Source organism: Microchirus variegatus (assembly GCF_963457635.1).
Source record: "Microchirus variegatus genome assembly, chromosome: 10".
Lineage (NCBI taxonomy): Eukaryota > Metazoa > Chordata > Actinopteri > Pleuronectiformes > Soleidae > Microchirus > Microchirus variegatus.
Genome location: NC_139811.1, coordinates 12,738,345 through 12,755,277, shown reverse-complemented (window position 1 = coordinate 12,755,277; position 16,933 = coordinate 12,738,345). Strand labels below are relative to the sequence as shown.

Below are 16,933 nucleotides of genomic sequence, written 5' to 3'. Positions count from 1 at the left end.
GTATAGCAGGAGATCAGCAACTCATGTGGCAGGCTGAACTTCTTGAGCTGGTGCAGGAAGCACATCGTGTGGATCCCAGAAACTTGTATGGCAATGGGGGGGGGGGGGGTTTGTCATGAAGTCATTGTCTCCACAGTCTTAAGCATGTTCAGCTCCTGGTCGGTCTGACAACTGTGCAACCTAGCATCTGTTTGCAGACTTGTTACTATCTCTGATGAGGTTTGTAACAGTTGCATAGTATGCAATGGTCAGGAGTTTAACAGAACTGTCACTTAAGGCGAGGTTGTTGGTAGAGGGAGAAGAGAATTTGGGAGAATGCAAATCCATGGTGGATCCAGAGATGTGTGGGTCTCTTGCATCTCCTGCTCGTCCCACTGAGAGTCGCCGCTACTCCAGCTAGCGGCAACTCTTTCTGGAACAATGAATGGCAGAGAAAAGGTCTGACCTTCCTCCTGAAGGTATCAGATCACTGAAGAATGAACTTAAAATGCACTTAATTAAACTCACACAAACAGAAACCGTATCAGTGAGTGAAGCACCGACACTGCCTTCAGTGGCACCATAGAGCTTCCCTCGTGTCAGTATCGAGTGGAGTCATGGCCTGCTACCAATCACCAACCATACAAACCAAACAAAAAAAAAAATACATTTCCATACTTTGTACCACTATCATTGGTTTTAAATCCTAGAGGATTTATCATCTCAATTTGGTTCAGTGTAGTGTTCATTTGTTATTGAAATTTGTTGGAAGTTTCATAGCATGTCATGACCAGTTTAAGAAGAGTGCCGGCCTGAACCCTGAACCGTCATTGCACCTCCTACAGGCAACAGGAAATGAAATGTTTTTTTTTTTCCCTGTAACTTCCCTGCACATTGTTCAAAACGAACTTGATCTGTGTGATAAGAGTCCTGCCCCAAAGAATGTATGTGAATATTGACTCAGTTATAGCGCCACCAGCTGGCAACAGGAAATGCCATATTTTAGGTCCCTTCCCAAATGTTCTGCAGAGGAAAAAAAAAAAACAGAAAAAGTGGAAGGGAATCCATATTGTAGGCCTCAACCATATAAAGTAATCATTGTAAATGCCACGTGTATTAGTAATATAATATAATAAAATATATTAAAACAACATATTTCATGGAGGAAGTAAAGCATCAGTGAGTTTGGTGCCATCTTCTGGAGATTAGCCATTTGTTCTGGTGGAGAGCAGAGACTGTTTTATAATGCAGCGTCTAGTAAATGTGTTTTAATCAGATTCCATGGATAATGGGGAACAAAGGGATAATGAGCCATATGATGACTGTGTGAATAAGGAGGTGCAGCTATATATATATATATTTCTACTTTTTGTAATGTATTTATAAGTGCAGACCATAATCATAATGTTTAATTTGTGCACTAATGTTAAACGTGCCATATGTAACAAATGTGGCCAAAAACGGTTACTACATTCAAATTCAAAATACCGAGGTCTTTTAGGTTTCGTATTCTGACGTAACTGGCAACCCGTGGTTGCTCGGCAGCTGAGACTCAACTGACTGCAGTGATTGGTAGACGGCGGTAGGTGGCGCCACATGCCAAAACATGATTTCAAAACTTAAACATGATTTGCAGTCTGCAAAATATTTTTTTTAATGCAAATATTTTGGCTGTACTGTTGTTGTTGGTGAGTTCAGTTTGTTATATGAACATTATTCCCGAGTCTCTGTGACATATTAGGAGGATTTTACGGCCAGTTGCTTTAGATTTATTACACAATGCACCTTTAAAATCTTCCTCCAATTATAACAGGTTAAATGAACCTCCCTTGCAGCAACTTTGCAAACTAAGGGTTAAGGCAGCAGCAGCAGCAGCAGCAGCGCCTTGCACACAGGTGTCTTCTCCCCAGTCCTTTATGTAACAGCCCATGCAAACTGTGGGACAATTCTCTTTTTCTTCAATTAAGTTGATCATAACTGTAACCCAGCTGGGTTTCGCTGTGACAGGTCACTGTAATCCACTCTGCGTTAGATGTTAAGTGGGGTTTTGCGCAGCGCAGCCTTAATCTCTCGCTACTACTAACACGCGGGTGACAAACCTGAAGAGCTCTCCACATCGACGCCGCTCTCGCCTGCTTCGCTGCGCCTGATTCCAGCGCTCAGGACTTTGTTTTTGAGGAGAGAGAGAGAGAGAGTGTCTCTTCCAAAGCTGTGCCATCGCTGGAATTTGTTTTCTCCCAGGTCTCTCTTGTTGGTTGCGTTACGCGCCCGACATGTGGTGGATGCTGTTCCCCCGCTGGATTTGGTTTCTTGTGGGACACTGGTACATTTTGCCCCTTCACGTGGACAGATGCCGCGTCAGCGCGATGCCCATGTCGGTGGCCAAAGTGGTGTACTCTCACGCGGGTCTGTGCCCGAATGAGCTGAACCCCAACCTGTGGGTGGATGCGATGAGCACCTGTATGCGCGAGTGTGAATCTGACCAGGTGAGTGGTTCACCTGCCACTGATGCGTGTGTGGAACTGTGAAAATGATGCCTGTGATACGGAATATATAGTGATTTCCTTTATACACTAGTATAACATGAATGTCATAAAAAAAGAATATATATATATCTATAATATTGCAGATATAGTTGTGACATAAATGAACACCAAAGAATGATTGTTTAAAACCCCCCCCCCAAAAAAACAGAGTCCAAATAACACATTTATTATTTTCTACATGTTATTACTAAAACAATTGAACCACTGATAATATGTGCCTTCATATTTACAAGTTAATTGTATGCACATTGTTCAAGTTTACAGAATTTGAGAAGTTTTTTTTTTATATTGAATATGGAGTTTACAATAATTGTCAAGGTTAAAGCAGCAAAAACATGACATGAGTGTGTGAGTTTGTCTAATATAGTTTAGAAGAAGCTTGGACATCAGTGTTGTCCTCTATAGAGCAGGTTCTGTCATATCCTGTGGTAGACTTAGGGTCTCATCACTAAGCCTGTCTAAATGTATAAACAGCATAATGGCTTGATTATTAATTCCTGTCAATTTCTGCTTCTTCTTCTTTTTTATTCATTTGTGGGTTTTTTTTGTATTCTGTTTATTTATTTTACTCTGTGTTGCTTCCTGGAGAGTTACAACTAAAATCAGCACGCAGGAAACAAATTCAAAAAACCCCAAAACCCCATGTTATGCCAATATAAACCCCCCCCCCACGCTGTATGCGTTATTTTATCTGTCATTCTTTTACGCAACCTTTTTGAAAATGGCAGATATATAAAACTTCCAAAAAAGAGTACAAAAAATAGAAAAAAATGTCAGATAACTTACTCTAATCATGGGTTACGCAGTATGAGGAGTCAATAGAAAACCCTTGGGGATCAGTCTATGATTCAAAAAACGTCAGTTCACACCTCAGTCTCTTGATCAGTTCTCATCCAGTTTCAGACCTCCATTGTGGATGCATCTTTTGGACATATATAGTGAGCTCCAAAGTTTATACTATAGCTGAATAACCACATAAGGTAGTTTAGGTAACAGTTTCAGGTTTAAAATACAAATAAAACAACAACATTGATTTAATAAGATTTTAGTCCCTCCAGTGTCTTCAGATAAAGAGTCCTCCCTGATTTCAGTGTTTAGCTCTTTCACCTAAGCTTGTGCTATTATGGAGGGTCCACATTGAGGGGAAATGGACACAAAATCCCAAACTAAATAACTAGCCCTGTGGGGGGGCAGGGGTATATCCACAGGCAGGGATTTAAGAGAGAGAATATTATGCCGCACGTAATTTCTTATTTGAAATACCTAAAAAAAAACAATTGTTTTTTTTTTCTCCAACCCTAGGACTGTGAGTCGTTCGAGAAGTGCTGCCCTAATGTGTGTGGCAATAAGAGCTGTGTGGCCGCACGCTATATCGACATCAAGGGCAACGGGGGACCCATTGGAATGCCAAAGGGTGCCACCTGCGACAAATTCATGTGCTCCCAGCAGGGGTCCGAGTGTGACATCTGGGACAGTCAGCCTGTCTGTAAGTGCCGCGATCGCTGCGAGAGGGAGCCCCACTTCACGTGTGCATCCGATGGCATGACATATTATAACAAGTGCTACATGGACGCTGAGGCTTGTTCCAAGGGTATCTCTATCTCTGAGGTCACCTGCAGGTAACATGTTAAGTATTTTAGATCCATCTACTTTCTGTTTTTGTTTTGATGAGGTAAAGTTTCCTTTCAGTCACCGTAATCGAAAGCACTTCTAATAATGGATGATTCCAGTATGGATGCCAAGTTTACAGTACGGCAGTTTTTTTTATATAAGAGCGTTTGACTAATTCCTTTGTTATTCACCTCACCTACAGGTATCACCTGACTTGGCCAGACACCAGCCCAATCCCCGCAGAGACCACCCAACACCCCACCACTGCCCGACAGACCACTCTCCCGGCTGACATCCAACTACCCATGATACACAGCGGCCCCAGCGAACTAGCTGTTTTTGTTGGCGAGACGGCTAGTTTCCTGTGTGAGGTTTCGGGGAAGCCTCGTCCGGAAGTCACCTGGGAGAAACAGCTGAAGGGCAAAGAGAACACCATAATAAGACCTAATCATGTACGTGGGAACACTGTGGTGACTAACATTGGCCAGCTGGTCATATACAATGCACAACTTCAGGATGCCGGCATTTATACATGCACTGCCAAGAATGTCGGCGGAAGCGTGTCATCACACTTCCCCTTGGCGGTAATCAGTAAGAGTGCAGAAGGGAATAGTACCGACCTGCCTTTCCCAGCTGAAGAGTGCCTCAAGAGCCCGGACACGGACGACTGTGGCGACGAGAGCATGAGCTGGTACTACGAGCCAAAAAGGAACAATTGCTTCACCTTCACCTACAGTCAGTGCAATAAAAACCGCAACCATTTTGACACCTATGAAGCCTGCATGCTGTCATGCGGAGGAGAGCTCGCAGCTCCCTGTAGCCTACCAAGCATCCAGGGGCCTTGCAAGGCGTATGAGCCTCGCTGGGCTTACAGCAACGGCATCAAAAAGTGCCAGTCTTTTGTCTACGGAGGCTGCGGCGCCAACGAGAACAACTTTGAATCCAAAGAGGCCTGCGAAGAGATGTGTCCCTTTCCAAAGAATCACAACTGCAAGATGTGCAAACCCCGAGGCAAGATGGTCAGCAGTTTCTGCAAGAGTGACTTTGTGATCCTGGGGCGCGTGACTGAACTGACGGAGGAGCAAGAGTCAGGCCACGCGCTGGTGACAGTGGAGGAGATCTTGAAGGACGAGAAGATGGGTCTGAGGTTCTTTGGCAAGGAGCCGCTGGAGGTGACTCTTCTGAACATGGACTGGAACTGTCCCTGCCCCAACATCACTGTCAGCAAAGGGCAGCTCATCATTATGGGAGATGTTCAAAATGGGATGGCCGTACTGCAGCCTGACAGCTTTGTAGGCTCCTCCAGCACTCGCAGAATCAGGAAGTTACGTGAGTTTATCCACAAGAAAACCTGTGACTTTCTTTAAGATTTCTCTACCCGGGTCTTTTCAAATCTCGCAATCGCATTGTTTTCAGACGATCACAGTAAATGCTCCACTTACCTCACCAGTCTGCACGAATGCAAGGAAACACAGATCTGGTCACTTAATGCAGGTGACATTGCAGGTTCTCTTTCCAGTTGTCAAGGTTTTTCTTTCTCTCTTTTGTTCCTTATTGCTCAGTTGACAAACAAATCTGATAATCACGTGTCATAGTTTTGATATTTCTTGATCATTTTCATTCATGATTTTATTCACAGTCAGAACTGTATTTCTTTTTCTTATTAGAATCACATTTATGTAGTTCTCATGTCCACAACTAAGACACTGAAAAAGGAATATGCATTTACTCTGCGTACAGTATTTAATCTATGTAACTGTTAACTGATTATTATTAAATGTTATACTGTAGCTTTCATTGACAAATGTTATATGTAATTACTCCAGTCTAATTCTTTTAGCATTGTGGTTTGATATTTGACTTGTCTTTATGCAGGGCCATCCAAATAGACTGTTCTAAGCTCATAATAATGCAATGTGATGTGAAGCCTCATTTCATTGACCAGAATCAGAATAAGCTCTTTTGATAAGTTTTCATTTACAACACAGGATATATGTATGTGCTCTTCTATCTATGTCATATTTATTTTATTGTTTTCTTGATATATTTCTTATAGGGCTACAGCCAGTGGACTTCCAGTATGCATATATTATATATTATATATATATATATATAAAAACATTCATATTTTTTTATTTTATCAACATATATTTCAGTGTTCAGTGTATGAAGTAATATGATGGATGAAAAAAGAATAAAGGTGATTTAGAACATATAACAATGTTCCTTTTTATACGGTGCTATGTCCATCTGCTACAGACAAAAAGACTCTTGTGGCCAGTGAATCTGACATTCTGTCCCTCCATGCATGTCCTTCTCCCTCTCTACTTGCATTTCACACCCACACATTCTTGTACAGCATTCTTATTGAGGACATTCATAGACATAATGCATTCCCAATCCCCGTACCCTAACCTTAACCACCACAGAAAAAAGACCTCACCCTTTAATCTAACCTTAACCTAAACCCAAACGTCTTAACTCTTTCAAAGCCCTTTAAAGCTGTGGCTGGTCCAGCCAAAATGTCCTCAAAAGGTCAAAATCTCCCCACAAAGACACATTTGAATCAAAATGTCTCCTCACAGCCGACTACAGACACTCTCCACACACACAGGTCCCTTGTCTGGCATTAAAATCTGAACAGGTCACATTCCAGCCCAGCTGCGGTGGCCTGCGGAGCTGTGTGTTGTGTTGTGTCTGGGTTCTGGGGCCCTCGCATAGCACACACCCCACCGGCCATCCATTGGCCTTGTGCGGCCCCTTTCATGTGCAAGAGGCCGGGGTGAAGGAAAGAGGAGGAGGAGGAGGTGGAGGAGAGGGATGTTGGCTGATTCTCTTTCTTGCCTTTTCTCAGTCAGCCACATCTGTGTTAAAGCGGCATAAAGGAAAAACAGAGAGAGGAACGGAAGGAGAGCGATAGGTCAAATAGAGAACACAGTCTCTGGATTCTAGTGAATTTGTGATAGAGTAGGATACTTAGAAATAAAATGTCCATTACATTCAAGCCGTTGTCAAATGAGTTGTGTGCTCATATGCCCACGTTCAGCTTGTCAGCATTAGAATGTTTCTGTTCTGGCGTATGGCTATAGTGGTTAACACAGAGTCTTCCTACCATCCACAAACTTTAAAGAGTCCTGAGGTTTGCCGTGTTGTTGCCGCGTTGTTGCCGCTGGTGTCTTATTCTTTCATGTGCCGGCTTCTATTATTTCTGTGTGCAAGCTGGGGATGGGGATGCATGTGCAGGACCCCCACGCCAGCTTGAATCTTACTCTATTCAGACTGAAAGAATACATGCAGTTCCCAATTGTGATATCTGAGCGCGTTAGTCTGACTAGTCTGTATTTGTACTGACAATAGCAGTCACCCGGTGACATTCCCTCGTTGCACACAGGAAGTGATTCTTCTTTGTCACGACAGGAAACGGCGACAGTAAAGCGAGACGGCTACAAACACGATTTAGTCAATGAATCAACCAATGTTTATTTACAATATATAGCACTTTACGATATCTGCAAGGTACTCACAGTGCTTCACAAAAAGTTAATTGCTCAAAACCCTGTAGTTCCTTTGCAGTTTGACACGATAAATGCTTCTTGTTCCTGCACACCCATGCGCTGCTGCTGGATACGCTTAAAAGCTCCCCTGTCTGGTCTGATAGTATTACTTGACAGAGCCTGTTTGCAGAGGAAGGATGAAGCATATACACATAATGTTACGTCCTCTCTGTTCACAAAGACCAAACAGAGGAAGAATAATAACATCAACATCAACAAAAATCACCAACACACATGATCTATAGAATTGCGAGATTCAGATGCTGAGATTGAGGCTAATTTCCTGAAAACATACACACAGTAGGACCAGCTGGACATTCAGGAAACGAAAAACGTATGGAGTCAACTAGCCACAAAGAGTTTCCCCCCCTTCCCCCTCTGCCCTTATATCCTCTTCTCTGATCCCCTTCCTCAGCCGTCTTCCTCAACTTTCTACCCACACAGACTGACAGACAGACAGACAGCCTTTGGTGGCGACCTCTGACCCGGCTAATGAAAAAGAGGCCATGAAGGAAAAGGCCACTTTCATTAGAACTGTTGACAAGTGTTAAGTCGGCTGGCTGAGCTCCAGACTAGCTCCACGCGGCCCCCTTGATGCTCCGCACACCACAGCCAGCTGCTGATTTCAGTAACAAGTTCACTGAGAGACCACCAGCCAGGCAGGCTGCCAGACAGACCATAATAATAAGCCAGACAGACACAGGTACAAGGGGGTGCAGTGCCCTCGCTGACATAATAGGGTTGTTTAACTTTCTTTCAAGATTGTCCTTTTGACCACTAAAGTGAAACTGATCAGACGTGATACAAACAATAAGTAACAATGTCTGTGTATGATGTAGTATAAGCAGAAATGCATTACTTTTGCATTAATAAAGTTAATAAGCAGTCAGGGCAACAAAATAGAAATGATCATGAATAATAAATTGCATTGTGGTGCGTGGGTTTTCACCAGGTTCACCATTTTCCTCCCACAGTCCAGAAACATGCAGATTTTGTGGATTAGGTAAATAGGACACAATAAACTGACCATGGGTGAGAGAGTGAATGGTTGCGACCCTTGTGTGGAGGATAAACCGGTCGAAGTTGAATGCATGAGTAAATATTAAAGATGATGAAAGTCATTTGCTTGTCCCAAACAGTTGAGTGAAAACAGTGATTGCTTTACATCAGTTTGTCACTATGAGTAATTGTGTTTAAGTTGTAAGTAAGAACTGATGTGTACTATAACCATATCATGCATGTTATCTTATTATACAGTATTTGTCTAGCTTACAAGTGTATATAACTAACATTTCATTTTGCGTTGGTTTGTTTTCTACCCACAATTCCACTGAGCTTGTTTTAAGGTTTATGTTCAGATTACACATAAAGCATTTATATGATTTTATGGGTAATTTGCTTTAGTTTTTTGCATTAACATCCATCAATCTTGATGTGGGCGCTCATTGACACATGTATGCTTTTTTTGTGCAGTTAACAAAGTTGTCCACAGGGGGGCAGCACAACACTTAACATAGATGGTGTATTTACAGAGAGCCTCTATAAGATAGAGTGTATTAAATGAGACATAAAATAAAAATGTAATAATATAGACATAACATGTCAGATTAAATGTTTTCACTCCGTGAAAATTTATTTTTATAGACCAGGGCCGTGTCTAGCTTTGTGGAGGATGCTGTTTGGGGGCCCGTATAGTTTGCCAAACTATTATACCAATGATTTTGACTTCACAAAAACACCAGCCACAGCCTTATCATTATTGCAGCTTAACGTTTATTTTTTTAAGCATTAAAGGATTTAATAAACACATGAGACTGCTACAGATAAAGAAAGGCCATTTAAAGGCTGAACATGCAGCTTTGGGGCCCTCTGGTGGCTCAGGGGCCCTATGCATTTGCATAGTCCACAAGACATGGCATGGACATGTTATAGACATAATTATGTCCAGGTGAAAAAAAAAATTGTTAGCATACTGGCTTCCTTTTCAAGCTTCTAATAATAAAGAAAAATACCAAAAGTGTGTTGCTAGAGCAGTAGAGGTTGTTGTTTTGACCTCAGAGATTTCCTTTTTTGGAAATTTCTTTATTGTTCCCAGTCTCTTATTACACCCACAGAGGCATGTTCAGCGTCACTTCCTCTATCATTGTCTCTATAAGCAGTCAGCCAGATGGTCTGGTAGATTGCACCGTGGATGCACTGGATGTCGGGACGTGATGTGTGCACACACACACACACACTCACACAGATGCACAAGTACAGGCAGGGTCTCCAGAGCTCAGCTGCTCTGCGTGTTGAATACGAACAGGAATTTGGCACAGAAATTGTGAACGGATAGAGAGGGATATAGGGTTGTAAATGACCAAGATACAGTAAAAATGTGGAATAGCATAACACACTCCATCAACACAGCAACAAATGTATTAACTCTTGTGGTATATATGCAAAAATGCGGACACCACCACGCACAAGATGTATCTTCTCTCATTCTTATCATGATTTAAGATAGTCAAAGGACAATGGAAGGCCACTATGAGGTCTGGGCACATGGGCGTACACAGATAGACTCCAGGTGGTGCACAAGCATCCGCCCCTCCCTGGCTCCCTTTCAAGTGTTGCTGACAGAAATAAGAGAAGTGGGGGGGGGGGGGGAATGAAAAGCAGGGAAAAAGGTGGATAAAGAACGGTAAGGAGACACTGGAGAAGACGACAGAGTGTTGGTGGGGTGAGGGGAGCAGAGGGATGAGTTTGATGAAAAGGACGATGAAACAAGAAAGGTCATTGTATAGCATTGGGGGAGTGTAAATTGTCCAAAACATAAATCTGCTGCTGGTTTCTCCCCCCCACGTTTCTGCGTTCTAAAAATAGTTCCAGCTCAGTGTAAGGGGAAACTAGGACACCGTTACCTCACATTGCTCCCTGTTTTATATGTTCTTAGTGTATTACCTCCACATGCTTAATATGTATTTTACCTGTGATGGTAAACGAGCAGGAGATTCACCCGTTTAGTGTCAACAATAAACATGTTATGGAAGAGGAATATAGTTGTTATAGTTTATGACGCTCACATTATTCATCCTAAATGTGTAAAGGCTGGAACATAATAGTAAATATCACCTAATTGTACAAACAGTGCGTGTAAATGTTGTGTGGAATGGATTCACAACCTTTAACAAAACAGTGACATGAGAGGAAATTTCCATTCACTCACAGTCACTGACGTACATTCTGATCAGTTTGCATCTGCTACATTAGCATGTGTGTGTGTGTGTGTGTGTGTGTGTGTGTGTGTGTGTGTGTGTGTGTGTGTGTGAACCAAAATAATTTACATTTCATGATCCCCATAGACATACGTGCTGATAGATGCATTATTGGAATAAACAACGTGTGTGCTTTAAATAAACAAAAGTTGTCTGAGGTTTTCATTTTGCCAAATGTAGATGTGCTTGCAACATCTCTTTTTTTTTTTTCTTACTAATTCTGTTGCAGCTAGGAAGGAGCACAAAACAAGCGCGCCTCTTTAGTGACGTCATAGCACTCGCACATCACTTCACGACACATGAATGAGCTGATAATCTGGTGGGGAATGAGATTGTTCATTAAGTACAAGTGTGTTAAGAGCACATCGGTTTCTGTCTTCTCTGAAACAAAAGATGTCTCGCAAAAATGCTGCATCCTTTCTGTGTGAATGTAACACTTAGGACCTTATGATTCACCCAAAGATAAAGACAGGTACAAATAACAAAGCTTTTATTTTCTAAGCTTGTGTGCACAGGAGACATTCAAACCAGGCTTCAGTTTTTTTTTTTTTTTTTTACTTGTGTAGAACATATACCAGTCCTTTCCTCATTGACACACAGACTTAATTTCTATGCAGGCACTGTAAACAGCTCACGGCCACAATGACTGCACACTCCCTGTTGCTGTAGCATCGGAGCAGCCAATGGATGTGCAGTCTCTGCTGAAATGCCATGGAGCTCTGCAGACACTGGAGGGAGTGCGAGACTACTACCAGGGAAAGTTAGTTTGACAGCTTGTCTGGCCGATGCTCGACTTGTTGCTCTGAGGTCAGTTTTTTCGCGTTGTTCTTGGTTGGAGAAAAAAACATCAAGCACAGAATCAGTAAACTGCCAAACTCTTTGAGTTCACAGGTACAATAAAACCCTTTTTTTTAACTTGAGGTAAGATAAATGCATGATCAATTATTTGTGTCAAGGAAAATAAAAAATCCAGTTAACTTAGCAATTTAAATGACCTATACAGGTATTCAGGGACTCATTTGAAGAAAGGGAAAGAAGAGGGCTTTATTGTAAGGGTTGTTGTTTGGAAATTGGCTTTATAATTTTTATTGTATATACAGTATATTGTATATGTAATAAGTCACTGGGGTAGTTGACAAGTAGGTACACTCTTAGAAATACAAGTGCTAAGTAGAACCATATAAGGTTCTTCGGCTTGAACCCTTTTTGGCTCCAGGTACCTTTTTTTTTATAAAGGTTCCACCAAGTACCCTTACCCTTTATTCAGGAAAGGGTTTTTTAGAAGCAAATGGTTCCAGGTAGAGCCTCAGGCCTTGTAGAAGGACCCTTTTGGAAGCCTTATTTCTAAGAGTGTGCATCAGATAGTTTCCACGATCTTTCATAGTTTCCTGGAAACAAGAATATGATATTGCGTGTTTGCATTTCTTTATTTTGAAACAATCTTTGAGGTGTGACTTGTTCATCGTCGTTCATCATATTCATGTTTCATTGTATTTATTATTTCTTTACATTGCCTGCTGTTAAACGACTGCTATGCGTGGATTTGCCCTCACACTAAAGTTAATGTACGTTAAAAAGGCTCAGGTGACTCTTGAACTTATTTGAAGAGAAACGTTGCATAAGTTTTCACAGCCTGAAATGTCTGGGTCTGACAGAGACAGAGAATGAGAGAGAAGTTGCGGCCTAACTATATTTAGATTGCAGTCAGGTTCCTCGCTTCACAGTGTGTGTGTGTGTGTGTGTGTGTGTGCGCCTCTCTGCTGTGAGAGAGTATGAATATTAATCAATGCTTTTATCATTTGTTATGGAAAAGCTCCCTCTGTGTGTGTTGAAAGGCAGGGGAGCCATAAACCTATTTTCCCCTCTCTGCCATATTACCATATGAGTCAAAAACATTTCACAGGGAATGAGAGCAGAGAGCTTGTTTGAACATAAAAGCCGCTGTGTGGAATGGAAGCTGGCTGCATGGGTGAATAATATGCTCTTTCAGATTTGTTTAGAGAGGATGATTAGTAATCAACAGGTAAAGCACAAGATAAATTAAATTTTCCACAGATGGGCCTGTGTCGGGCCGGAAAGCATGTGGGTGCTCGGATAACTGTGTTTGTTTATATTTGTGTCTTGGCAGTAAAAAAAAGACACTTGTAAGGAGACTATATACGCCAAAATCATCACCTAAATAAGTGTGTGTGTGTGTTTGTGTGAGTATACTTTATATTTTGATGTCACCATCAAAGGGCTGTTTAAAGGTGAAGCCCAGGTGTGAAGGGAAGAGGCAGGCTTTTCAATTTGTGATGTTGAGGATTTAAGAAAAGGATTGCTTTGTATCAGGGTTAGGGATTAAATAATGAGAACCAGTGTCCTCATGAAACCGATAAAAGCTGCTTGTATAGAGTCCTGCAGGCTGAAGAGAGATCAAATTGTATGTTTGCCCTGGGATGTGACTTTAAGTGTTGCTATGACAACAGGAGCTCCTGCCGAAAGTGGTATGAAAAAAAGTTTGTGGATGAATTCATAGACGGATTAAAAACTATCTCGCACTGCATCAACACGGCAACAGTGGCAAGAAATACCCAAAAACAAACAGAGACGCAGCATTTTATTTGTTTTCTTTTGTCACGTTTTCTATGACGTATATGACGGTGCCTTCATTCTGTTCCTAGCAATAAATAAAGGGAATTTAACATCGAGATCGTGAAACAGTAATTCATATGCTCATTTATTAGATGACTGGATCACATGGATCTAAACCATAAATACACTTTTTCATCAGCTCAGAAATTCTATATACTAAATGTATTTCATGGTCTGATACTGTGACACATAAAAAGGTAAAATGACTCATTTGATTCCCATGCTCTGAAAATGGACTATGAGTACATATATACACACATATATATATAATGTCTCGTCACCAGGTTGCCTGATTGTGTCCTTGCGTCCTTCTCCCATATGCCGTGTGTCGGTTCTAATGTCTTTTCTAATGTTAGTACGGAGCCTAAATCATCGTCTTGAGTAGCCATTAGTTTCCACCTCCAGCTCCAGTCGACTTTGATGTGCAGTGTGTGTATATTACGCTTATGTGGTGCACGCAGCAGCAGATGGCATGTGCTGTCATCTGCCAGAGCTTCTACCTCTCACTGTGTGACACACACACACACACACACACACACACACACACACACACACACACACACACACACACACACACACACACACACACACACACACACACACACACACACACACACACACACACACAAGCGCACAACCAGCATCTACGATTATCTCCCTTGAAGTTTCATCTGCTCAGGATATTGTCTTGGGAGTTGGGACAGAACAGGAGCTGAAGATATTACGGCACCTCTGGGCTTTTTGCCGTGATTGTAAACACAGACAAGATCATATTCTATGATTAATGAATAGTTATTTGGCCATTTGATATGTATTCAGTTTAAGAAGTGTTTAAAGGGAGGGTTGGAGACCGGAAAACAGTTAGAGCAGATTCACGAGCTCTGCGCAGCGTTGGTAACTTTCAATAGTTTTTTTTGGATACTTCAAATGAAGTACCTGTCTGTCCAGTAGAAATGGAGCCACCTTGGCATCACTTTGCAGCCCTTTCTGGGCTTTCAGTCGTCGCCACCGTTCATACGCAGCACCGATCCTCACTCTGGTTTTGAATCGCTCTGCATCAGTTTCTTGTCACTAGTTTTCCTGCAAAAAAGTATATCGTTTGCGACCAACACCTGTTGTTGGCTCCTTTTGTGCAACGGTCTCCTTGGATTTAGCAAGCTAGCATAAGCTCTGGCGTTGTTTTCTGAGCAAGCGTTATTAGTGCACTAATAGCATGGAGGGGATTGATAGATGCATCACGATCCAATTCATTCGTCCGGGCCGTTCGATATGATTAGATGGTGTTTTTACAGGCCATTGTTTCATTTTTGTGTCATTGCATTCTTTAATTGGTTACAAAAATGGTTGGTAAAAATGTGCCGGAAAACTGATCCCACCACCCTATCTTTAATGTAAGTGTTTTACACTCGTATAAAGCCCAATTGCAGCTTTACTTTTCTTGACCAACCACAATGCAAGCTTCCTATATTTGTATGAAGGTATATTTGGCGCAAAAGTCACGAGCACATTTAACTGCAGATTTCACATGCGCACACTAAAGTCACAAATGTGTAACCGTGAAGTTGAAGTTGTACATATATTTTTTTTTATACCTTGTTAACACAAAATAGGGCTACAGGTATACAAAAACAAATCCTTGTTACAGGTGACAAATCCTATCCTGTGCATCACAAATTCCAACAGTCATGCACTCGACACTTTTGCTCCAATCGTTGCGGTGCAGTTGGTGCAAAACACATTTTGCACATCCGTGTTTCATAATCTTTTGTCGAATCATCTGTCTTGAAATTTCAGTCTACATGTACATTAATGCACTGCATATAAATGGAGGTATGTGTGTTACATGTATTGATGATGGCGACACTGTTCTGTATTTATCAGTCGTCTGTTTGTGCCTGCTGTGCTTGTGTTGACAGTGACAAAAAAGAAAACAAAAAAAAAAGTTGAATGGGAGCTATAAGGTATATATAAATATATATTTGACTTGTTTTTGAATTGCTCACTGATATTTCCCTTTAGTGTGTATGACTCAGTACTTTGCCTTTCACATAATTATGGTTGGAATATTCGTGTGTGAGGCCCACAGTGACAGGTGCGGAGTGTATTATTGAGTTAGCGAGTCATTCTGGCTGTCAGACAGTTTTTAAAACGCCCAGGAGAAAGGAAGCTATAACCTTTATCGCTGCAGTGCATTCGCGCAGTGTCATGCAAGAAGAATGGACGGACAAGAATGCCGGAGGCTTTACATCGACGATCGAAAACGACACATGCACACACGACCTCCAGCTTTAGCTCACATGCCACAACCCTCAGTTTTCCCTCAGACACTTTAACACGCGCACAACGACAACACGTGTCCTTGTGCTCATGCAACCTTCGCTAACCCCGAGTTTATTGTGGGGGTTTATTGTGATCACACGCCACACCCCTGCCTCACTATTTGCATTCGCGGTTGCTGTGAGTCTGACGTATGGGCCGTTTATAGCCTCGGCGCTATCAATAACCGATGATGACCAGTGCTGCAGAGCAAACCACAAACACAGAACCATCACGTGTTTGTCATGTGTATAACGTGTGATTGCAGATATACGTTTTTAAAGCACATGTAAATGTGTGATAAAACAAATGCAGATGAGGTTTTAGGTGGAACATTTTCCCAGTAATCAATACAAGTTGCAAATTCATCCTCCTCCTCTTTCACACTCTCTCTCTACCCTTTCATTTTTATGTCTCTCTTCCATAGATCCATTGTAATGCAGCACAGTGCACTCCACACATGGCCGTTACAAAGACTGCCTGTACTCTGGTAGACCTTGGGCTGGGAGCCTTTGTAGCAAAAGTCTGTGACCTCACTCATTTCTTCTTATTACACACACACACACACACACCAGAGGAAAAACACACACTGTAGAGGTGGATGTGTTTAAAAGGAAGACATCTATAATATTGTTCTGTTTACAAGTATAAGCTCATGCCTCATGGCACACACACAAACACACACGCACCAATTGAGCTTTGCACAATGCTAATGGCCTTGGTGCTATGAAAGCTCAGAGCAATATACACAATTCTGCCCCACTCGGCATGTGAGTGAGTAGGCTGCGAATTGTGTGATGAATGGATTTGTGTGTGTGTGTGTGTGTGAGAGAGATAGAGATAGAGAAAGGGAGTGAGAGAGAGAGGTGAAGTGAAGAAGCCATTTGTCACAGCCATCCACAGGGTAAGTTTCCAGAAACAGGCCGTGTTTGAATACAGTTCTTTTTGTGTGAGGACCCTGACACCGGGGCAAATGGACAAACTGTGTACACAATAACTCAACACACATCATATTTTTTCACAATAACACATCTAA

The 16,933-nt window shown here is 41.9% G+C and overlaps 1 protein-coding gene across 1 annotated transcript; it reads left to right on the top strand.

Annotated features, from left to right (window-relative positions):
• Nucleotides 1–2,252: 2,252 nt before the first annotated feature.
• Nucleotides 2,253–5,503, top strand: wfikkn2a (info WAP, follistatin/kazal, immunoglobulin, kunitz and netrin domain containing 2a; the record flags this gene model as incomplete). Its single annotated transcript, XM_083896190.1, has 3 exons — nt 2,253–2,465; nt 3,828–4,144; nt 4,339–5,503. 3 exons carry the CDS (start codon nt 2,253–2,255, stop codon nt 5,501–5,503), a joined length of 1,695 nt encoding a protein of 564 aa, XP_083752316.1.
• Nucleotides 5,504–16,933: the final 11,430 nt, after the last annotated feature.